The 16,953-nt window shown below is 66.4% G+C and overlaps 3 protein-coding genes across 5 annotated transcripts; 2 read left to right on the top strand and 1 right to left on the bottom strand.

The window, feature by feature from the left end:
* Positions 1 to 1,500: 1,500 nt before the first annotated feature.
* Positions 1,501 to 2,613, top strand: UBA52 (ubiquitin A-52 residue ribosomal protein fusion product 1). The gene is made up of 5 exons (XM_038164058.1): positions 1,501 to 1,547; positions 1,889 to 2,007; positions 2,098 to 2,184; positions 2,261 to 2,363; positions 2,473 to 2,613. Exons 2-5 carry the CDS (start codon positions 1,905 to 1,907, stop codon positions 2,564 to 2,566), a joined length of 387 nt encoding a protein of 128 aa, XP_038019986.1. The 5' UTR covers positions 1,501 to 1,547; positions 1,889 to 1,904; the 3' UTR covers positions 2,567 to 2,613.
* Positions 2,614 to 3,249: 636 nt separating this feature from the next.
* REX1BD (required for excision 1-B domain containing) lies at positions 3,250 to 6,839 on the top strand. 2 transcript variants are annotated; one of them, XR_005259851.1, is made up of 6 exons: positions 3,250 to 3,298; positions 3,941 to 4,023; positions 4,475 to 4,679; positions 4,759 to 4,847; positions 5,230 to 5,393; positions 6,710 to 6,839. XR_005259851.1 is itself a non-coding variant. In XM_038164114.1 (5 exons), the coding sequence occupies exons 1-5, from the start codon at positions 3,296 to 3,298 to the stop codon at positions 5,300 to 5,302; spliced, it is 453 nt and encodes a 150-aa protein (XP_038020042.1). In that variant the 5' UTR covers positions 3,250 to 3,295; the 3' UTR covers positions 5,303 to 5,763. The 2 variants fall into 2 exon arrangements, 1 of the variants encoding a protein (XP_038020042.1); XM_038164114.1 differs by lacking the exon at positions 6,710 to 6,839 and having other exon boundaries at positions 5,230 to 5,763.
* On the bottom strand, positions 6,368 to 14,233 carry CRLF1 (cytokine receptor like factor 1). Of its 2 annotated transcripts, none has more exons than XM_038164112.1 (8): positions 13,992 to 14,232; positions 9,384 to 9,662; positions 8,231 to 8,360; positions 7,760 to 7,929; positions 7,366 to 7,523; positions 7,119 to 7,287; positions 6,680 to 6,858; positions 6,368 to 6,530 (listed from the first exon to the last, which is right to left on the bottom strand). In XM_038164112.1, the coding sequence occupies exons 1-8, from the start codon at positions 14,071 to 14,073 to the stop codon at positions 6,507 to 6,509; spliced, it is 1,191 nt and encodes a 396-aa protein (XP_038020040.1). In that variant the 5' UTR covers positions 14,074 to 14,232; the 3' UTR covers positions 6,368 to 6,506. The 2 variants fall into 2 exon arrangements, with proteins under 2 accessions (XP_038020040.1, XP_038020041.1); XM_038164113.1 differs by having other exon boundaries at positions 6,375 to 6,530; positions 6,676 to 6,858; positions 13,992 to 14,233.
* Between the last annotated feature and the right edge of the window lie 2,720 nt (positions 14,234 to 16,953).

The following is a 16,953-nucleotide window of genomic DNA, read 5'->3' as shown; positions in this document are numbered from 1 at the left end:
CCCAGCTCTGCCAGGGGTGTGTGCCTGCTGCCGATGGACTTGTGCTGGCTGAGCTCTCTGCTGGGATGAGCCGGAGCCGTGTTTCCCCTCGGTTCTCACACCCTCACACGGTGCTGCTGTGGCTCCACAGGCAGCCTCGCAGGAGCAGGAGCCATCCAGATCTTTCTTTTCCACCAGCATTGGGGTGTGATGGGGGAACTGCTTGGGTTTGGGGTCCTGAAGGCCTGGGAGGGGATGAGAGGAAAGTGGGGCACTGGAGGACTGTTCCTGGGGGTGATCCTGGAGCTGTGGGACCATCATGGGCTTGTGGAGCCAGCATGGGGATGGTTCCTGGCACTCTGGGGCTGGTCCTGGGTCCAGTCCTGTGGCCATGGGCTCAGTGTGGGGCCGGTCCCAGGGCTGTGGGGGCAGTGTAGGGTTTGGGGGCCGGTTCCAGGGGCTATAGGGTCAGTGTTGGGTTTGGGGGGTCAGTCCCAGGGGCAGTGTCAGGTTTGGGGTCAATCCCAGGGGCAGTGTCGGGTTTGGGGGGTCAGTCCCAGAGGCAGTGTCGGGTTTGGGGGCCTGTCCCAGGGGCAGTGTTGGGTTTGGGGGTCAGTCCCAGGGGCAGTGTCGGGTTTGGGGGTCAGTCCCAGGGGCTATAGAGTCAGTGTTGGGTTTGGGGGGTCAGTCCCAGGGGCAGTGTCGGGTTTGGGGGGGTCAGTCCCAGGGGCAGTGTCGGGTTTGGGGGTCAGTCCCAGGGGCTATAGGGTCAGTGTTGGGTTTGGGGGGTCAGTCCCAGGGGCAGTGTCGGGTTTGGGGGGGTCAGTCCCAGGGGCAGTGTCGGGTTTGGGGGTCGGTCCTGGGCCGTGTGATCGGGGTCAGTCTGGTTCCAGCTCCGTACAGACGCTCCCGTGCCCTGTCCCGCGGTGCCGGTGTCACCCCGGCAGTGACGGAGCCGTCTGGGGCGGTACCGGGGCTGTGGCGGGGCGGTACCGGAGCGGTGCCGGTGTCACCCCGGCAGTGACGGAGTTGTCTGGGGCTGTACCGGGGCTGTACCGGGGCGGTACCCGCGCTCTCCCCGGCAGTGACGGAGCTGTCTCGGGGCTGTCTGGGGCGGTACCGGGGCGGTGCCGTGCTCCCCCGGCAGTGACGGAGCTGTCTGGGGCGGTACCGGGGCTGTCTGGGGCGGTACCGGGGCTGTCTCGGGGCGGTACCGGGGCTGTCTGGGGCGGTACCGGGGCTGTCTCGGGGCGGTACCCGTGCTCCCCCGGCAGTGACGGAGCTGTCTCGGGGCTGTACCGGGGCTGTGCCGTGCTCCCCCGGCGGTGACGGAGCTGTCTGGGGCGGTACCCGTGCTCCCCCGGCAGTGACGGAGCTGTCTCGGGGCTGTACCGGGCGGTACCGGGGCCGTCTCGGGGCTGTACCCGTGCTTCCCCGGCAGTGACGGAGCTGTCTGGGGCGGTACCGGGGCGGTACCGGGGCTGTCTGGGGCGGTACCCGTGCTCCCCCGGCAGTGACGCCGCCGCGGTTCCGGTCCCGCCTCCTTTCCCTCAGCAGCGAGGCCGCGGGTGCGCGCGGTGCGGGACCGGAGCGGGCCCGGGCCCCGGGGCGGGGGGCCTGGATCCCCTGAGGGGCCGGTGGATCCCGGGACGGGGGCTTGGGACCCGGGGAGCGGGGGCTGGATCGTGGAACGGGGGCTGAACCCCGGGAGGGGCCCTGGGTCCCCGGGGACGGGACCGGATCCCGCGGGAAGGCCCCGAAACCCGGGATGGGGCTGGATCCCGGGAGGGGTGCTCTGGAACGGGGCTTTAAGGGGTTTTGAGAGGCCGGGGAGCGGCGGGGCCCTGTCGGGGGCGGGACGCGGCCACAACGGGCCCGGCCCGGGGTGACGCGGCCGCCGCTGCCGCAGGTGACACGGTGCCAAGATGCAGATCTTCGTGAAAACCCTCACGGGCAAAACCATCACCCTCGAGGTGGAGCCCAATGACACCATCGAGAACGTGAAAGCCAAGATCCAGGACAAGGAAGGTACTGGCGGGGCCGGCAGTAGCGGGGTGGCCCCGCGGGGGTCCCCCGGTGTCCCCCCGGTGTCCCCACCGCGGTGATTGTGTCCCGCAGGGATCCCCCCCGACCAGCAGCGCCTGATCTTCGCGGGGAAGCAGCTGGAGGATGGCCGCACCCTCGCAGACTACAACATCCAGAAAGGTGCTTTTGGGGGGGGGCGTTTTTCGGGGTGCCAGCTGCTCCTTTCCCCCGGTGTGACACCGATCTGTCCTCGCAGAGTCCACCCTGCACCTGGTGCTGCGCCTGCGAGGGGGAATCATCGAGCCCTCCCTGCGCCAGCTGGCCCAGAAGTACAACTGCGACAAGATGATCTGCCGCAAGTACGTCCCCGTGTCCCCTCCCCATGTCCCCTCACCCCTTCCTGCAGCCCCCCCTGCTCCCGGAGCCCCTCCCCGGGGACACGGGGCTCCGCTGACCTGTCCCCCCCAGGTGCTACGCCCGCCTGCACCCCCGCGCCGTCAACTGCCGCAAGAAGAAGTGTGGGCACACCAACAACCTGCGCCCCAAGAAGAAGGTCAAGTAGAGCCCCCAGTCCTGCCTGTCCTGGTCAATAAAGTGTTGCAACGCTCAGCCCCGTTTCTGGTGGTTTTTAACCCAAGTTGTGGTTTCCAGTGGACGGGGGCAGTGCTGGAGGGTGGGGGACAGGGAGGGACGGAGGTGGTGGTGCTGGGGGGCAGTGCCTGGGCCAGCACCGGGACCCCCCTGCCCACCCACAGGGACCCCCGGCCACGTGCACACAGCAGCTGGACACTGGGACCCGGCCAGGACCAGGACCGCACACAAACCCCCCCGTTCCTGCACCGGGGCCCCCCAGCCATGGGGGGTGACTGTCCCCAGGACCCCCCAGACGCCCCTGCTCATGCACGGGGAGTGCTCTGGTCACTTCTGCGGGGTCTGGATGGACACTGCGCCCCCCTGCCCACCTGCTGGGACCCCCGGCCAGGCGTGCCTGGGACCGGCTCCGTCCTGGGCTCTCCCTGTCCGGCAGCAAACCCACCGGGAGCCCCGGCCGCGTGTCCAGGCACCGGGACCCGCTGCTCACGGAGCGGCCCGGAGCCCCCGCTGCGTCCCGCTGCCCACCCACCGGGACCGCCGGCGGCTCGCTCGCAGCACGGACGCTGCACGGAGCAGCCCGGGGAGCCGGGGCAGGGCACCGGGAGTGGCGGCGCTGCCGCTCGGTGCCTGCAGGTGGCGGCGGAACCGCGCTCCGCCCCGCGGGCCCCGGGCCTGCGCCGTGCGGCCGGGCCGGGCCATGGTGAGCGGCACCGGGAGCGGGACGGTACCGGGAGCGGCCCCCGGGGGACGGGAGGGGCGGCCCGGCAGCGAGCGGCTCCGTGCGCGGGTGGGCACGGGGGAGTCGTGGATGGGGGGTCCCGGTGCCCGTCTGTGTTCTGAACCGGGGGGGTCCCGGTGCGGTCCGTGACACGTGGCCGGGGGGCTCCCGGTGCGTTTGCAGCGGGGTGGGGACATCCCGGGGCCGGGGGGGTTCCGGTGCCCGTCTGGGTTGTGTGAGCATGGCCGGGGGTCCCGGTGTACACAGAGAGGGGTCCCGACGCACGCGTGGACGGGATGGGGGTCCCGGTGCCCTTCGGTATCGCGGGCACGTGTCGGGGGGTCCCGGTGTCAGTCCGGTTCGTGCACCAGTGGCCTGGGGGCCCGGGGGGTGGGCAGGGGGATATGAGGGGGTCCCGGTGCGTGACGGGGGGCTCCCGGTGCCGGTGCTGGGCTCAGCTCAAGCACCGTGGCCAGAACCCACCCGGGACCCCCGGAACCAGTGCTGGGCGAGGACGCAGCCCTGGGGTGATGCCCCTGGGCGGTACCGCCTCTGCCCGGAGCCCGTTACCGGGCCACCGGTGCCACCGCGTCCCCCAGCGCCCCGTCCCCTTGTGTCCCGCAGACGGGCGAGGCCGTGCGGGAGCTGCTGCAGCGGCTGCGGGCGCTGCAGAGCGAGCGGGTCGAGACGTACCGGCTCTTCGAGGAGTGAGTACCGGCACCGGCACCGGCACCCCCGCGGGGACGGGCCCCCGGGGGGCGGGACACGGGGCACCCCCAGCAGGGAACCGGATCCCCCATCCCGATTATTTTGCATCCTGTTGGGACGGGGCCATGGGGATGGCTGATGAGCTCCAGCTGGCAGCGGGGCTCTGCGCCGGACACCTGAATCTTATTTGAGCATCCAGCAGATGATGCACTTCCAGGGATGCAGGGCTGAGAGTGTAAAGGATGAAAAAACCCAAACCCCCACAAAAAGCAGTTTCCAAGCCTGTCCCGTGTGAGGGGTGAGGCCGCCTGGTCATGCTGCCAAATCCAGGCAGGAACAGGCAGCAAAACCCTGCTGGTGCTGCCTGTGGTGGGCGGCAAAGGGGGCTCAGCTCCAGGATGGGCACCCCAGTGCGGTGACAGTGGCTTCTCCCCCCTGACCTGTCCGCAGGGGCCACCGGGCGTACCTGAGCAGTGCCCCCCACTATGACTTCCCGCGGTACCGGCAGCTGGTGCACGAGGTCACGGTGGCCTTCAGCGGCATCTCCCGGGAGGTGCTGGCCATCGCCGGGCGCCTGCGGGACGAGCTCGGCCGCCCCGAGCTGGCCCAGCACCTGGCCCGGCTCCAGGAACGGGAGCAGGAGAAGCTGCAGCTGGTGGGTGCTGGGCTGGGCTGGGGAGGGGGTCCCTGGGGCTGCTTTGGGGGGTCTCAGCTCCCCCGGTGTCCCCCCGCAGACGGCGCAGCTGCAGCTGGCCCGGCAGCAGGCACAGGACCAGCCCGAGGTGGATGCCCATCAGCAGGAGGTGCAGGAGCTCAAGCACAAGTAGGTGGTGGCTTTGCTGCTGTCCCCCCTCCTTTTGGGAAGGCAGCATCCCCCTAGCCCAGAACCCCCACTGCCATCCCCTTCTGCCCCTGTTTTGGGGTGGCAGCCCCTCCCCGGCCCGCAGGATCCAGGAGCGCCCCGAGTTGGAAGGGACGCGCACGGATCACGGAGTCCGGGCCAGGAGCCCCTTCCCTGCCTCTCCCCGCCCTCCCTCCGGCCCAGGGGGGCCCAGATGGTGCCTTCGGGGTCTGGCGGCGCTGCGTGGCCGCGTCCCCTCGGCCTCCCCAGGCTGAGTGTTTCATAAACAGCGCGGGGAAGGCGAGGCGGCCCACATAATACGCTCCATATGGGCTTTATTTATAGTTTCCATCCGCTCTCGTAGGCTAATTAAAACCATTGAGGCAATCAGCGAAATTCTCCAGGACCTTAAGTACGATTCGGAAGAAGTTGAGTGATGGGTGTCCCCGTGGGAACGGCTGGAGGGGCCGGCCTGCTGGAACGGGGGCCCCGCTCATCCCCCACCCGCTCCCGGTGCACCTTAGCAAGGTGGGCATCATCCTCCGGGCCCCTTTTCTGCAGCACAGGCTGGAAGGGGTGGAGAAGCTCCCTCTGGGACAAGAGGGGTCCCCCTAAATCCTGAGTACCCCTCAGCAGAGGGGTCTTGTGTGGAGCTGGTTCCTCTCCCTGGCTGTGCCGGGGCTGTGCCAAAGGCAAACTACACCCTGCAGTGCCAAGGGGCTGCCAAGCCGGGCCTCCGTCGAGCTGGGCACTGTCCCTGCTGCCAGCTGGAGTCCCATGGGCAGCAGCCCCCCCAAAACACATCGTGGAGACCGGCTGTGCCCCCAGCCCCGCTGCAGCTCCGGTGCTCCACCAGCGCTTTTTCTACGGTCACCCCAAATAAACCTGTCCCCACGGAGCTGGCCTGAGTGGTGTGATCTCTAGGGTTGGTGTGGCCCCCGCTGCCCCAGTGCCGCCCCCTCCACCTTGGCTCAGTCCCCTGGGAGCCCCGGGATGGGGTGACAAGGGCCACGGGCCCCATTTGGCTGCCCGCTGCATCCCCGTCCCCGCGCAGCGCTGCCGCTCCGCTGACGCAGACCCCGGTGGGGTTTCAGAGGTTTATTGGCATTAAGCTTAAATCTGTTCCTAATTGACTGAAATGGAACCAAAATAAGGCTGGTTTGAATCAAAACCAGAGCAGGCGCTGGGCAAACCCCAGCAGCCTCCAATCAGCCCGCGTGGCTCCCTGGGGACGGACCCCTCCGTGCACTCGCACGTGGGACCCTGGTGAGAAAAAGGCCAAAATCGCTTCCCGGGGGGGGCGGGGAACTGCAGCGAGGCTGGGGTCACCCGGGAAGCCCCCGCCGCCCCTTTCATCCCAGAGGCTGCCCCGGCTGGCGGAGCCAAGCCTCCGTGCCTCCCCCGGCCGGGCAAGGCCGGGGGGTCCCCTCGCTGCCGCAGGGCCGGGGTCCCACCGAGCCCCCGGGGCTGGGCCAGCCCGGCCCCCCAACCTCACCCCACCCCGTTCCCCAGGGCTGCGGGGCCGCGCTGCGCCCCGGCCGCCTCCCAGCTCCCCCGCGGCGGGGCCGGGGCGGGCGCGGGCGGTCCCGGGTGGGCGCCGGGCGCCCCGTCCCATCCTGCCGGCGCTCGGTCCCCCGCGGGCTACAGCTTATCGCCGGGAAGAACCTGCGGAGAGGAGCAGAGCCCCGCGTCGCCCCGGGGTCGGCGTCACCCCCCAGCATCCCTGGGGTGGGGGGGTCACCCCGCGTCCCCCCCCCACCCCCCGTCCCCACCCAGCCGGGGAGGAGAAGAAGTGCGAAAGGCTCCTTACCTACCTGGTTGCGTGTTTTGTGCGATTTCTGCAGCCACACGCGCCACTGGTCGTAGAGTTTGATGCCGAGGTTGGAGCAGCCGTAGGCGTGTTTCTTCACCCACCCGAAAAACTGCTTCAGCTCCCGCCGCAGCGTCGTGTTCTGCTCGCCCCCTTTGGGGTCGCAGCCCCCCGCCACTCGCTCTGCGGGGACAAGGGGCTCGGTGGCACATGGGGGGACGCGCCTCGACCCCCCATCGCCGCCGTGCCGTGAATGAGGAGGGCCGGGAGGAACACGAGAGGAACACGAGAGGAACACGAGCTGGTTTTGGCTCCCGGCTGGGAGAGCCGAGCTCCAAATTGGCTCCTTTTCAAGAAGTCCAGGTGCCGGGCACGGAGCGGGGAAGGGCCCCCGCACGTCCCCCGGTGCGCGGGGAGGGCAGCGCGGCACCGGCGGCACTCACCGCTGCGGGGCGTGGAGGCGGCCGTGGGGTTGCTCCAGTCGCTCCAGATTCCCGCTTTCTTGGAGCCGTAGATGCTGAAGGGATTACAGCGCACCTGGACGAAGTAGACGGTGCCGGGGCGCAGGCCGGCCAGGCGACAGGAGGTCTGGTTGCCCACGTCGTCCACCACCTGCGGAGGGACGAGATGGGAGCAGCCGGACCCGCGGCCACCCCGCGCCGTCCCCCGGCACCGGCGGCGCCCACCCACCTTCCACTCGGAGCTGTCCTCCACCCGGTATTGGATCTGGTACTTGGCTTGGAAGAGGAAATCCTTGAGGGCCGGCGGGGAGCTCCAGCGCACGCTCAGCTGGTCCTCCAGGTCGCCCACCCTGCTGACGTGCACGTCGGACGGAGGGTCCGTGGTGACTGCGGGGACAGGGCAGGGCTGGCGGGGACAGCGGGGCAGCGCCGCGGGGCCGCGAGGGTTAAGGAGCCGCGGATGCACAAGCCGCTCGGAGCAAAGAGCCTACCTAATTCGATTAGGAGCAATTCTGCTCGCGTATCGCCCATTTCCTGCTGCCCCCCCCCGCCCCAGCCCGGCGCGGGCCCTCCCCGCGAGGTCACCGGCACGGCGGTGACACGGTGGCGGTGGCGTGGCTCACCCACGTCGAGGATGTCCAGCATGACCACGTCGGACACGGCCACCCCCAGGCGGTTGGACGCCTCCACCCAGATCTCGTAGGGCGTGAAGAGCGCCAGGTCCTTGGGGATGTGGCAGGAGTAGGTGCCGGCCGTGTGGTATTCCTGGCAGGTGTTGTCCTGGCCGTACCACCTGCGGGCAGGTGATGGGTGAGGTGCTGGCACCGCTCCCCCGTCCCCGGGGTGCTCCCGTGGGTCGCTTTTTGGTTTCTCCACGCTGCCAGAATTGGGGGACCGGCCTCGTGGTTCACTCAGGGATTCCCAGCCCGAGCAGGCCCGCAGCAGCTTCTCCTCACTCTCCCCAGCTCCACGAGGAAACTCATCCCAGCAGCACCACCCCAAGCAGGGGCCAGCCAGGAGCTGCCCCTTCCCTGTTCCCCATTAAATCCCACTCCGACGTTTTTAACAACCACAGGGATGAAGGCGAGCCCCACCTGCGCTTGTACTTGAGGGTGTAGTTGGTGTGCAGGAAGGTCTCCCCTTCTGTCCCTGGCGCCCACTTGCAGGTCAGGTCCTTCATGTTTTTGGACCAGCAAGTGATGTTGACTGGTTTTTCTGGAGGTACTGGGAGAGACAAAAACCAAAGAACGAGAGGTTCCAGAGCTGTTGTTTTTTCCAGCCACGGAGACACAAACCCCAAATCCAAGCTGCGTTCCCAGCTGAGCCTCTGTATTCCCGGGAATGCGTAGCGACCCAAAAAACAAACCCAGGCTGCATTCCCCGTTCCGATTCCATATTCCAGGGACGTGGCATCGGCCTTAAAATAGCCCGAGATAAAATCTTACGATTATTGGTTCGGACAAGCGCGTTTTAACCGAGGCTTTGCCGAAGCAGCCTCTCAGCTGCGGGCGGGTCAGGGCTCCACCAGAGCAGCTCCTGGCACGCTTTGCTGAGAACCAGGACGCTGATTCCTCCATGGGGAACCCCGGCTTCTCTCCCATGGGGGAGGCACATCCCGGTGCTGGCCAGACCCCGTACAGAGCGGCTGGGCCCTGGCACAGAGTGACCAGACTCTGGCACAGAGTGACCAGGCCCCGGTACAGAGTGACCAGACCATGGTACAGAGTGACCAGACTCTGGCACAGAGTGACCAGACCTCAGCACAGAGTGACCAGACCCCAGTACAGAGTGACCAGACCTCAGTATAGAATGACCAGACCCCAGCACAGAGCATCCAAACCCCGGCACAGAGCAGCCAGACCCCGGCACAGAGCAGCCAGACCCCGGCACAGAGTGACCAAACCCCGGCACAGAGCACCCAGACCCTGGCACAGAGCACCCAGACCCCGGCACAGAGCACCCAGACCCCGGCACAGAGCACCCAAACCCTGGTACAGAGCAGCCAGACCCTGGCACAGAGTGACCAAACCCTGGCACAGAGCAGCCAGACCCCAGCACAGAGCAGCCAGACCCTGGCACAGAGCAGCCAGACCCCGGCACGGAGCATCCAAACCGCAGCACAGAGCAGCCAAACTCTGGCACAGAGTGACCAAACCCTGGCACAGAGTGACCAAACCCCAGCACGGAGCACCCAGACCCCGGCACGGAGCACCCAGACCCCAGCACGCCGCGGCAGCACCGACGTACGTCCAACATAAAGGCAGGAGCCGGCCAGGATGCCCCCGTCTCTGCTGTGGCACACCAGGTTGTCCCCCGACTGCTGCCTGGAGCCGTTGAGGCGGGCCAGGGCCACGCTGAGCGTGGAGGGGCCCAGGGCGGCGTAGGAGGCGGCCGGGAGGCGCCGCCCGTTCAGCGTCCAGTACAGGTCCTCGGCTTTCAGCGGAAAGTCCGGGCTGACCGTGCACGTGGCGACCAGCGAGGAGCCGATCAGCAGCGTGGGGTCCTGCGGGGAGATCACCGCGGGGTCTGCAGCCGAGAGACACAGAGCGAGGGGGAGAGCGGTTAGGGGGGGTTTGGTGTGGAGCTGACGAGGTCGGAGCTGTCTGAGTGTGTCTTGTGCCTGTTTAAATATGGTTTGTATCTGGTTTGCATTGGTTTCAACGCCTCGATGTCTCTTCTGTATTCGTTTAAATGCGTTTTATATCTGTTTAAGCGCATCGTTTTGCTATTTTACATCAATTTAAGTCATCGCGCCTATATCAATTTAAATCATCATCTATGTTTTGTGTTAATTTAAATACGTTGTTTAGCTGTTTTACATCGATGTAAATCATCACAAGCCTATGCTGATTTAAATCACATATCTATTTTATATAGGTTTAAATCATCACATATCTATTTTGTACCAATTTAACACACTGGTTTCCATTTTGCATCCATTTAAAGACACTGGTTTCTATTTTACATTGGTATAAATGTGTTTCATATCTATTCTTTACTTCTGCACATTTTATATCTTTTATATCTATTTAAATAGTTTTTGTATCTCTTCCATATCTCAGCGCACACCTACTTTTTATCTATTTAAATACACTTTACACCTACTTTTATATCTACATACATTTTATATCTAAACACATTTAATATCTATTTTTACATCCACATCTATTTTAGAACTTTTAAAATACTTTTCATATCCGCTTTTTATCTTTTTTTTCCCCAGGGCTGGGGCGGGGCTGGGTCGCAGCTTCGGAAGTTTTTCTGCGACAAAAGGATTTAAAAAAAAAAAAAGAAAATTCGAGGGGATTTTCCCCCTCCCCCCTTTTCCAGCACTGCCGAGGTCCGGCATTTCCCCCTGGATGCCTCCCCCCGGGCTGGGAAGCGCTTCCAAGAGCTCCCTCCTCATCCTCCCCGTGAGCTCCCACATCCCGAGGGTGCCGCGGGCTGGGGGAGCCGCTCCGCCGGGGGAAATTCCCACCGCGGTTCCTGCCGGGGCCCCTCCCGGCTCTCCCGGCCCCGCCGCGGGGTGTTCCGTGTCCGTCAGCCCTTATCGGCTCCATCCGCACGCGCCGGGCTAATGACATCCCAAATTACCTCCCGGAAAGTGCCGCGACCTCCCCGCCCCTCCGACCCGCCGGCCCCGCTCGGCTTTCAGCGCCCGCCGCCCGCCGCGGCTCCCCCGCGGCCACCCCAAAAACCCCCGGCCCGCCGAAGAGGGGCGAGGGGTCCCCCCACCCTCCGCAATCAGCGCTGCGAAATGCTCATCAGCCCGGGGAGCCTTAATTAGGAATCGCCGCCGTGCTCGGGGGATGCCGGCGAGGGGGGAGGAAGAAAATCCAGCGGGGAGAAGCAGCCTGGGGTACCCCGAAAACCCACGGGCTGGTGCCAGGCACCCCGCGGTGCCCCGAGCTCCCCTGGATGGGTACCGGGTACCCCCAAACACGGCCGGGATGGTGCTGGGTACCCCGGGACACCCCGAGCACCCCTGGATGGGTACCGGGTACCCCCAAACACGCCCGGGATGGTGCTGGGTACCCCCAAACACCCCGAGTACCCACGGATGGTGATGGATCCATGCCACCCCCCGGGACAAGCCCTTCCCAAGGCCAGCCAGGCCTCTGGAAATCTCATCCCCCCTCTCTGCCCACCCCGCTCACCCCGGCACGAGCCGAGCCCGGGGCTGCTGCGGCTCCGCCGATCACAGAGCAGCACTCCGAGCCCTGATTCCCCTCAACCTTTATCTAAACAGCCCCAGAAACTCACACGAGCGCCGTAAACCAGACACGTTTCCCATCCTCCGAGCAGGACCCTCTCTGGAGGGGCCAATTTTCTCTCTCTCTGTATTTTTTTTCCCCTGGATTTTGGGTTTTTTTCCCTCCTCCAAGCAGGAGCCTCTGGAGAGGCCAATTATATACATATATATATTGTATTTTTTTCCCCCTGGAATTGTTTTCCCCCCTCGGCACGGCCGCAGCGCCGAACATGTGTTTTAAAAGGGAAAAGTGTGAAGTTTTCCGATCGGAGAGGAAAGGGCCGGAGAGACGCAGGCAGGCTGTGGAATGTGCAAGTTGCAACGAAAATACCTGCTCGGGGGTTTTATGGCTTCTCTATTGCAAAAAAAAAAAATGCTGATCAGGTGCTAAGTAATGCTATAAAGTAAAACCACATTTCCAAGGTGTCGGGAACGTTTATGCTTTTCTTCCGAAGGGCCGGATTTCATTTTAGTTTTATATCGGAGTTTTAAGGGGTTGGCAAAGAAAAAAAGGGGGGAGGAAAAAAAAAAAAGAAAAAAAAGCTCCGATAAGTGTCAGAGATCACGCAGTTAAAAAAGATTTATTGAGCTGTGCAGGGGGTTAAAGGAAAATAGAAATAATTGCCCTGAAGAACAAAAGGGAATTTGGGAAGCTCTGAATTCCACAGGAAAAATAAAATTAAATATATATGTGTAGTTCGAGCTCTTCTAAAACTCGAGCAGCGAGGTTTGCGGGCAGACACGGTGCCCAAAAACGCTTCATCCCTCTTTCCTACTCCGCTCTCCAGTCTTTTCTCCCCCTTTCTCATCCCCGACTGGCATTTCTCGTGCCCATCCCTGGGCTCGAGGAGGGATTTATAAAAAGCCCAGGCATTCCAGCGCGGCCGAGCTGCACCGAGGGGAAACTTTCGCTCTCTAAAAGGAGATTTGGCTTCGCCTTCGCCAGCGCCGCACGTCGAGGGGCCGCGGGGCCAGCGCTGCCCCGGACCCCCGTGGGGAGGGGGCAAATGGGGGTCCGGGGGGGACCCCGGCCGGTCGGGAGGAGGAAGGTGCGGGCTCAGCCCCACCGAGGGTCCGGCCGCGGCCTCGCGGCGTTCCCAGCGGGATCAGCCCCTCCGGGCACCGGGGCGGGCACCGGGAGCCACCGCGACCGGCCGCTCTCGCTCAGGGCCCCTAAAGGGATTTTTGGAGCGTTCCTTCTCCCCGCCCGATCGCTGCAGCAGCTCCTGCCCCAATTAGCGCCCTCGGGACTCCCCGTGAAGGACGGGCTTGGGTCAGGGGTCCGCGGCGGCGGCCGGGGAGGGGGCGCGGGAGCTGCCGGGCGAGCGGTGCCGTTTCTGGCGGGTCCCGTTCGCGCGTCGGAGCGGAGAACATCCATCGCCTTGAGAAATTCCCATCATAGGGAGGAAGCCAAACTTCCTGCTGCGGGAGCGGGGAGCGGGGAGCGGGACTCGCCCTCCCGGGCTCGGGCCGCGGCGCAGGCAGCGGCACGGGACGGGACGGGACGGGACGGGACGGGGGATCCGTCGGGTTTAGGGCTCTGTGGGGAAGGGGGGATCCCTCCCCCGTGTGTCCCCCCACGGCCGGGGGGACCCCGATCCCCGCGGGGCTGCGGCCGCAGGTGGCACCTCCCGGACCTGCCACCGCCGGGTGGGGCCCCCAAACTGGGCATCACCGAGGGGCCCCCAGGGGGAATTTTTTTTGGGGGGGGGTCGTTGTTTTCCGTGGGGCGGAGAGGGAGATCCTGGTTGTTCGGGGTGGGAAAAGGGGATTCATTGTTCTCTGGGATGGGGGGGCGGCTCTCCGGGGGGAAGGGGGGACCCCGCTGCTCTCGGCGAGGGGAGGGGGGGTCTCAGAGGCTTTGGGGGGGACAGAGGGGGGCGATGGCTCCCGGAGGTGCGAGGGGGTCGCGTGGGGAAGGGGGTCGCTATTGTTCTCCGGGCGGAGGCCGGGGGTTTCCATTGTCCTGGGTGGGGAATGGAGCCGCATTGTTCTGCGGGAGGGGGGGCCGCACGGCGGGGAGGGGGGGCAGGGGGGGATCGGCCCTTCTCGGGGTCCCCCTTCTCCGTGGGCAGAGGGAGCCCTCGCTCTTCCGGGAGAGGGGGGCTCTCCTCGCTGCTCTCGGGGATGGGGGGCAGCACAAAAAAGGTTCCTCTATTGTTCTCGGCGGGGAAGGGGCGGGGGGGGTCCCGGCGGGGCCGCGGGGACGGGGATCCCGGCTGCCTGTCGGGAGGGGATGGGGGGTCCCGGCCGCCCCGCGCGGGGGGGTCCCCGCCCTCCTCCGCAGCAGGCGAAGCGCAGCCCCGAGGTGCGCCCGGCGGTGCCCCCGCCGCGCCCGGGACCGCTCCGCATCCCGGCGCCGGGGGGGACGCGGCACACCGAGAGGAACGGGCGGCCCCGGGGGGCTCCGCGTCCCGCCGCCGGTGGGGGGGAACGGGACACGCGGAAAGGAGCGGGGGAACCTCGGGGGGCTCCGCACGCCGGGGCCGGAGCCGGACGGGGCAGCCCCGGGGGGCTCCGCGCAGCGCCCGCGTGGCCCCGACGGGACCCCCGCCCGCCCCGCGCCCACCTTGCGGGAGCCGCCCGGAGCTGCCGGTACTCACAGGAGAGCGGGTCGGCGCGGGGCAGGCGCGGGCAGAGCAGGAGCAGCAGCGGGAGCATCGGGAGCGGCGGCGGCGGCGGCATGGCCTGCTCCGGTGCCCGTCGGTGCCCGGGGCGGCGGAGCGCACCGGCACGTCCGGGGAAGTCCCGAGCAAGTCTGAGCAACCCCCCGGTTACCAAAGCCCCAACTGCCGCCCTGGCCCCGCCCCGGGACCGCCCCCGGGGGGGCAGAAAGCCACCGGCCCCGCCACCCCCCCCAACATCATCCCGCTCCGGTACCGGCCACGGGGCAGACCCCGGGAGCGGCCCCGGGACTGGCCCCCGCCCGGTGCCCGCTGCCGCCGCGGGATGCTGGACCCCCTCAGCCCTCCCCGGGGCCGGTGTCCCGCTCCCCCCGACCCCCCCGGTAGGTGAGTAAGAGCCGCTCCGGGGCCGCCGGCCCACGGGTGACTCACGCGCGGACCCTCCCGCGCCCCCGGGGCCGCTCTCGCCGCCGCACGGGCCCCCCCCGCCGCGGCTTCCCCACGCTCCGAGCGCCTCTGAGATCCAAACCCCTGCTGTTGCTTATTTTTGGGTTGAAAACAGGAATATCATCCCATAAATCCCGATGTTTTCTATCGAATCCATCATCTCTGGGCTCTCCCCCTCAAAACCCCAAAGAAGCGGAAAAACCGCCCCAAGTGGCTCCAAGCGCCCCCAGGCTGGGGCTGCGTTTGTCCCCAGGGGCGGTGGCATGTCCGGTAGTGCCACCAGCATCGGGACAAAGCCGCCCACTTGGGCATCCCCCGCTGTCCCCCCCCCGTGCCCCCACCCGGGGTCTCGGTGGTACCGAGAGCTTTGCAGACCCCCGGACAGGTCGCGGACCCCCGGGACAGCAGGTCGCGGTCAGGGACACGCCACTGTCCCCACGTGTGGCGCGTCCCCAGCTGTGAGGAGAGGGGACAGCAATCCCTGCCGGGAACGGAGCGTGGAGGGTGGCCCGGGGTGGCCCCCGGGCTCGGGGTGGGGGGCGTCGGGGGTGACACTGCGCGGGGCTCCGAGGTGTTGGGCACCGGCGGGGATCGCGGAGATTAAAAACACAATAAAAAGCGAGAGGGGGAGGGAGCCCGAACAATGCCTTTTCCCATCGTCCTGTTTTTTGGAAGCTTCTGAACTGTTTTTGTTGAAATTTCCCAAAAATGTCAGGCTCCGGGAGCCACCCAGCCTGAGAAACTTCAGCCCCAGCGGCCGCAGTCTGGCCGAGTGAATCACGGCTGCCCCGGGGGCCGGCGGCCGCCCGCGATCCCGAGCCACCGCCCGCGTCCCCCCGGGGAGCCCCCCAGGGACCGCGGCCAGCGCCGGGTGCTCGGGAAAAGGGGAAATTCCCCCTCTGGAGCCCGCAGCAGCGGCCAGCCCGGCCGCCCACCTGCGCTGCCCACACCCTGCCCCCTCTTTGCTCCAGCGCTGGTCGGGCTGCTCGAGTTTGTGGCTGGGGTCCCGGGGAGGGGGTGACTCCGCCCTGGTGCTGGCACAGGGGACACGGGTGGCTCTGGGTGGCAGCGGCATCATCAGAAGGTGGCTTGAGGCTGCGCTTGGGGTGCAGGGGGAAGATGGAGGGACGGTGGCATTGGGAGAGGAGCGCCGGGTCCCCACCGGTGTCACCTGGGACGCGGTGGGGTGTCACCCCAGGTGGCACAGGGACCTCCCAGCTCACAGCAGCACCTGTGGCACGGGGACGGGGCGAGGGGACAGCGGTCCCCAGCCCCGGGCGGTGCCGGGGTGGCGCCAGGACCCGTCCGGGAGCAGCCGGAGGTGACCGAGCCGCTCCCCGGCGCTCTGAGTCAGCTGTGGTCAGCGCTGCCCTTTGACAGTGACCTTTAAAGCTGCTCCCTCCGGCCCACGAGCCGCCGCGCCCGCAGGCACCGGCCGGAGGCAGGACCCGGCCCGGAGCCCCCCTCTGACCCCCGGCCCGGGCTCTCGGCGTCAGCACGGGGGTCCCCCGAGGCCGGCGCGGTCCCGCTGCCCCCCCGGCGCCGCTCCGTTCCCAGGGCCTCTCTGCCCCGCTGCGGGGCAGGATCCGGCCGCGGGGCCCAGCTCCCTGCCACCAACGCTCTGCTCTGCCCGGGCGGGACGTGGCTCCCCCCGGATGGACGCGGGTGGCCCTGGGGACATCCCCAAAGCCGCTGCGAGCATCCTCGGTCCAGCTTCCCACCAGCCGTCACCTCCCTGCCTCCCTCCATCATGTGTCACCCGGGCCCTGAATTAATCTAATTACTTGATTTCCCAGCCAGAGCTCACTCCATAAAATCCTTGGACGCAGACAGCATCTGGCTCAAGGGCCAGGGTGTAAAAAACAAACAAGGAAAAAAACCCAAACCCCGGGAAAAGCGGGAGGAGAGGCGCAGCGGAGCTGCCTCGACTGCCTGCATCCTTTTAAAGTGACCTGGGGGAAAAATAAAGAGGCAAGAAATGCAAAGAATCCAGCAGGCAGAGTTTGCTTTCTATTCCTCTCAGTCACATTTCCACATCCATGGGTAATTTATAACCCGCTTAACCCCTTCCCTGCCGCCCCCCCTCGCCCTTTCCCTCCAGAGCATCCTCAGGGTGGCCGCACCTTCCCGCCTCTGTTTGCTTTGGGAAGCACAAACAGCCCCGTGGCGGAGTCCGAGCAGCTCGAGAGCGGGGGAAAAAATGTCAAGAGGCTGCTTGAGCACGAGGGATGGGCTCTGCAGGGCTGGGACACGGAGTGAAGGCTCCCCTGCCCGTGGAGGGGACCGAGGGGACACCCCAGGCAGCGCGGGGGGAGCCTGAGGCTTCCCGCAAGGCTCCGGGAGAGAAATGTAGGTCAGTAGTGACAAACGCGAAAGGCACCGGGTGTTTCTGCAGAGGGGAGGAGGGAGGGCAGCAAGCATTTGCCAGCTTGGAGGGCTCTTTGCCTGGGAAAGGCTTTTTTTCCGTGGAAAGGTGAGCGGACGGAGCGCGGGC

The sequence above is a fragment of the Motacilla alba genome, chromosome 28 (assembly GCF_015832195.1).
Source record: "Motacilla alba alba isolate MOTALB_02 chromosome 28, Motacilla_alba_V1.0_pri, whole genome shotgun sequence".
Lineage (NCBI taxonomy): Eukaryota > Metazoa > Chordata > Aves > Passeriformes > Motacillidae > Motacilla > Motacilla alba.
The sequence above is the reverse complement of the archived record's forward strand: the minus strand, read 5'-3'. Positions and strand labels throughout refer to the sequence as shown.

Bases quoted from the DNA above. Each gene is read 5' to 3' on its own strand.
- UBA52 (XM_038164058.1), top strand. From the start codon at position 1,905: ATGCAGATCTTCGTGAAAACCCTCACGGGCAAAACCATCACCCTCGAG. The intron at 2,185-2,260 runs GTGCTTTTGGGG...CTGTCCTCGCAG, and splicing joins AGACTACAACATCCAGAAAG to AGTCCACCCTGCACCTGGTG. The intron at 2,364-2,472 runs GTACGTCCCCGT...TGTCCCCCCCAG, and splicing joins GACAAGATGATCTGCCGCAA to GTGCTACGCCCGCCTGCACC.
- REX1BD (XM_038164114.1), top strand. The intron at 4,680-4,758 runs GTGGGTGCTGGG...GTCCCCCCGCAG, and splicing joins AGCAGGAGAAGCTGCAGCTG to ACGGCGCAGCTGCAGCTGGC. The intron at 4,848-5,229 runs GTAGGTGGTGGC...CCGCTCTCGTAG, and splicing joins GTGCAGGAGCTCAAGCACAA to GCTAATTAAAACCATTGAGG.
- CRLF1 (XM_038164112.1), bottom strand. From the start codon at position 14,073: ATGCCGCCGCCGCCGCCGCTCCCGATGCTCCCGCTGCTGCTCCTGCTC. The intron at 7,930-8,230 runs GTGGGGCTCGCC...ACCTGCCCGCAG, and splicing joins ACCCTCAAGTACAAGCGCAG to GTGGTACGGCCAGGACAACA. The intron at 7,524-7,759 runs GTGAGCCACGCC...CTGTCCCCGCAG, and splicing joins GCTGGACATCCTCGACGTGG to TCACCACGGACCCTCCGTCC.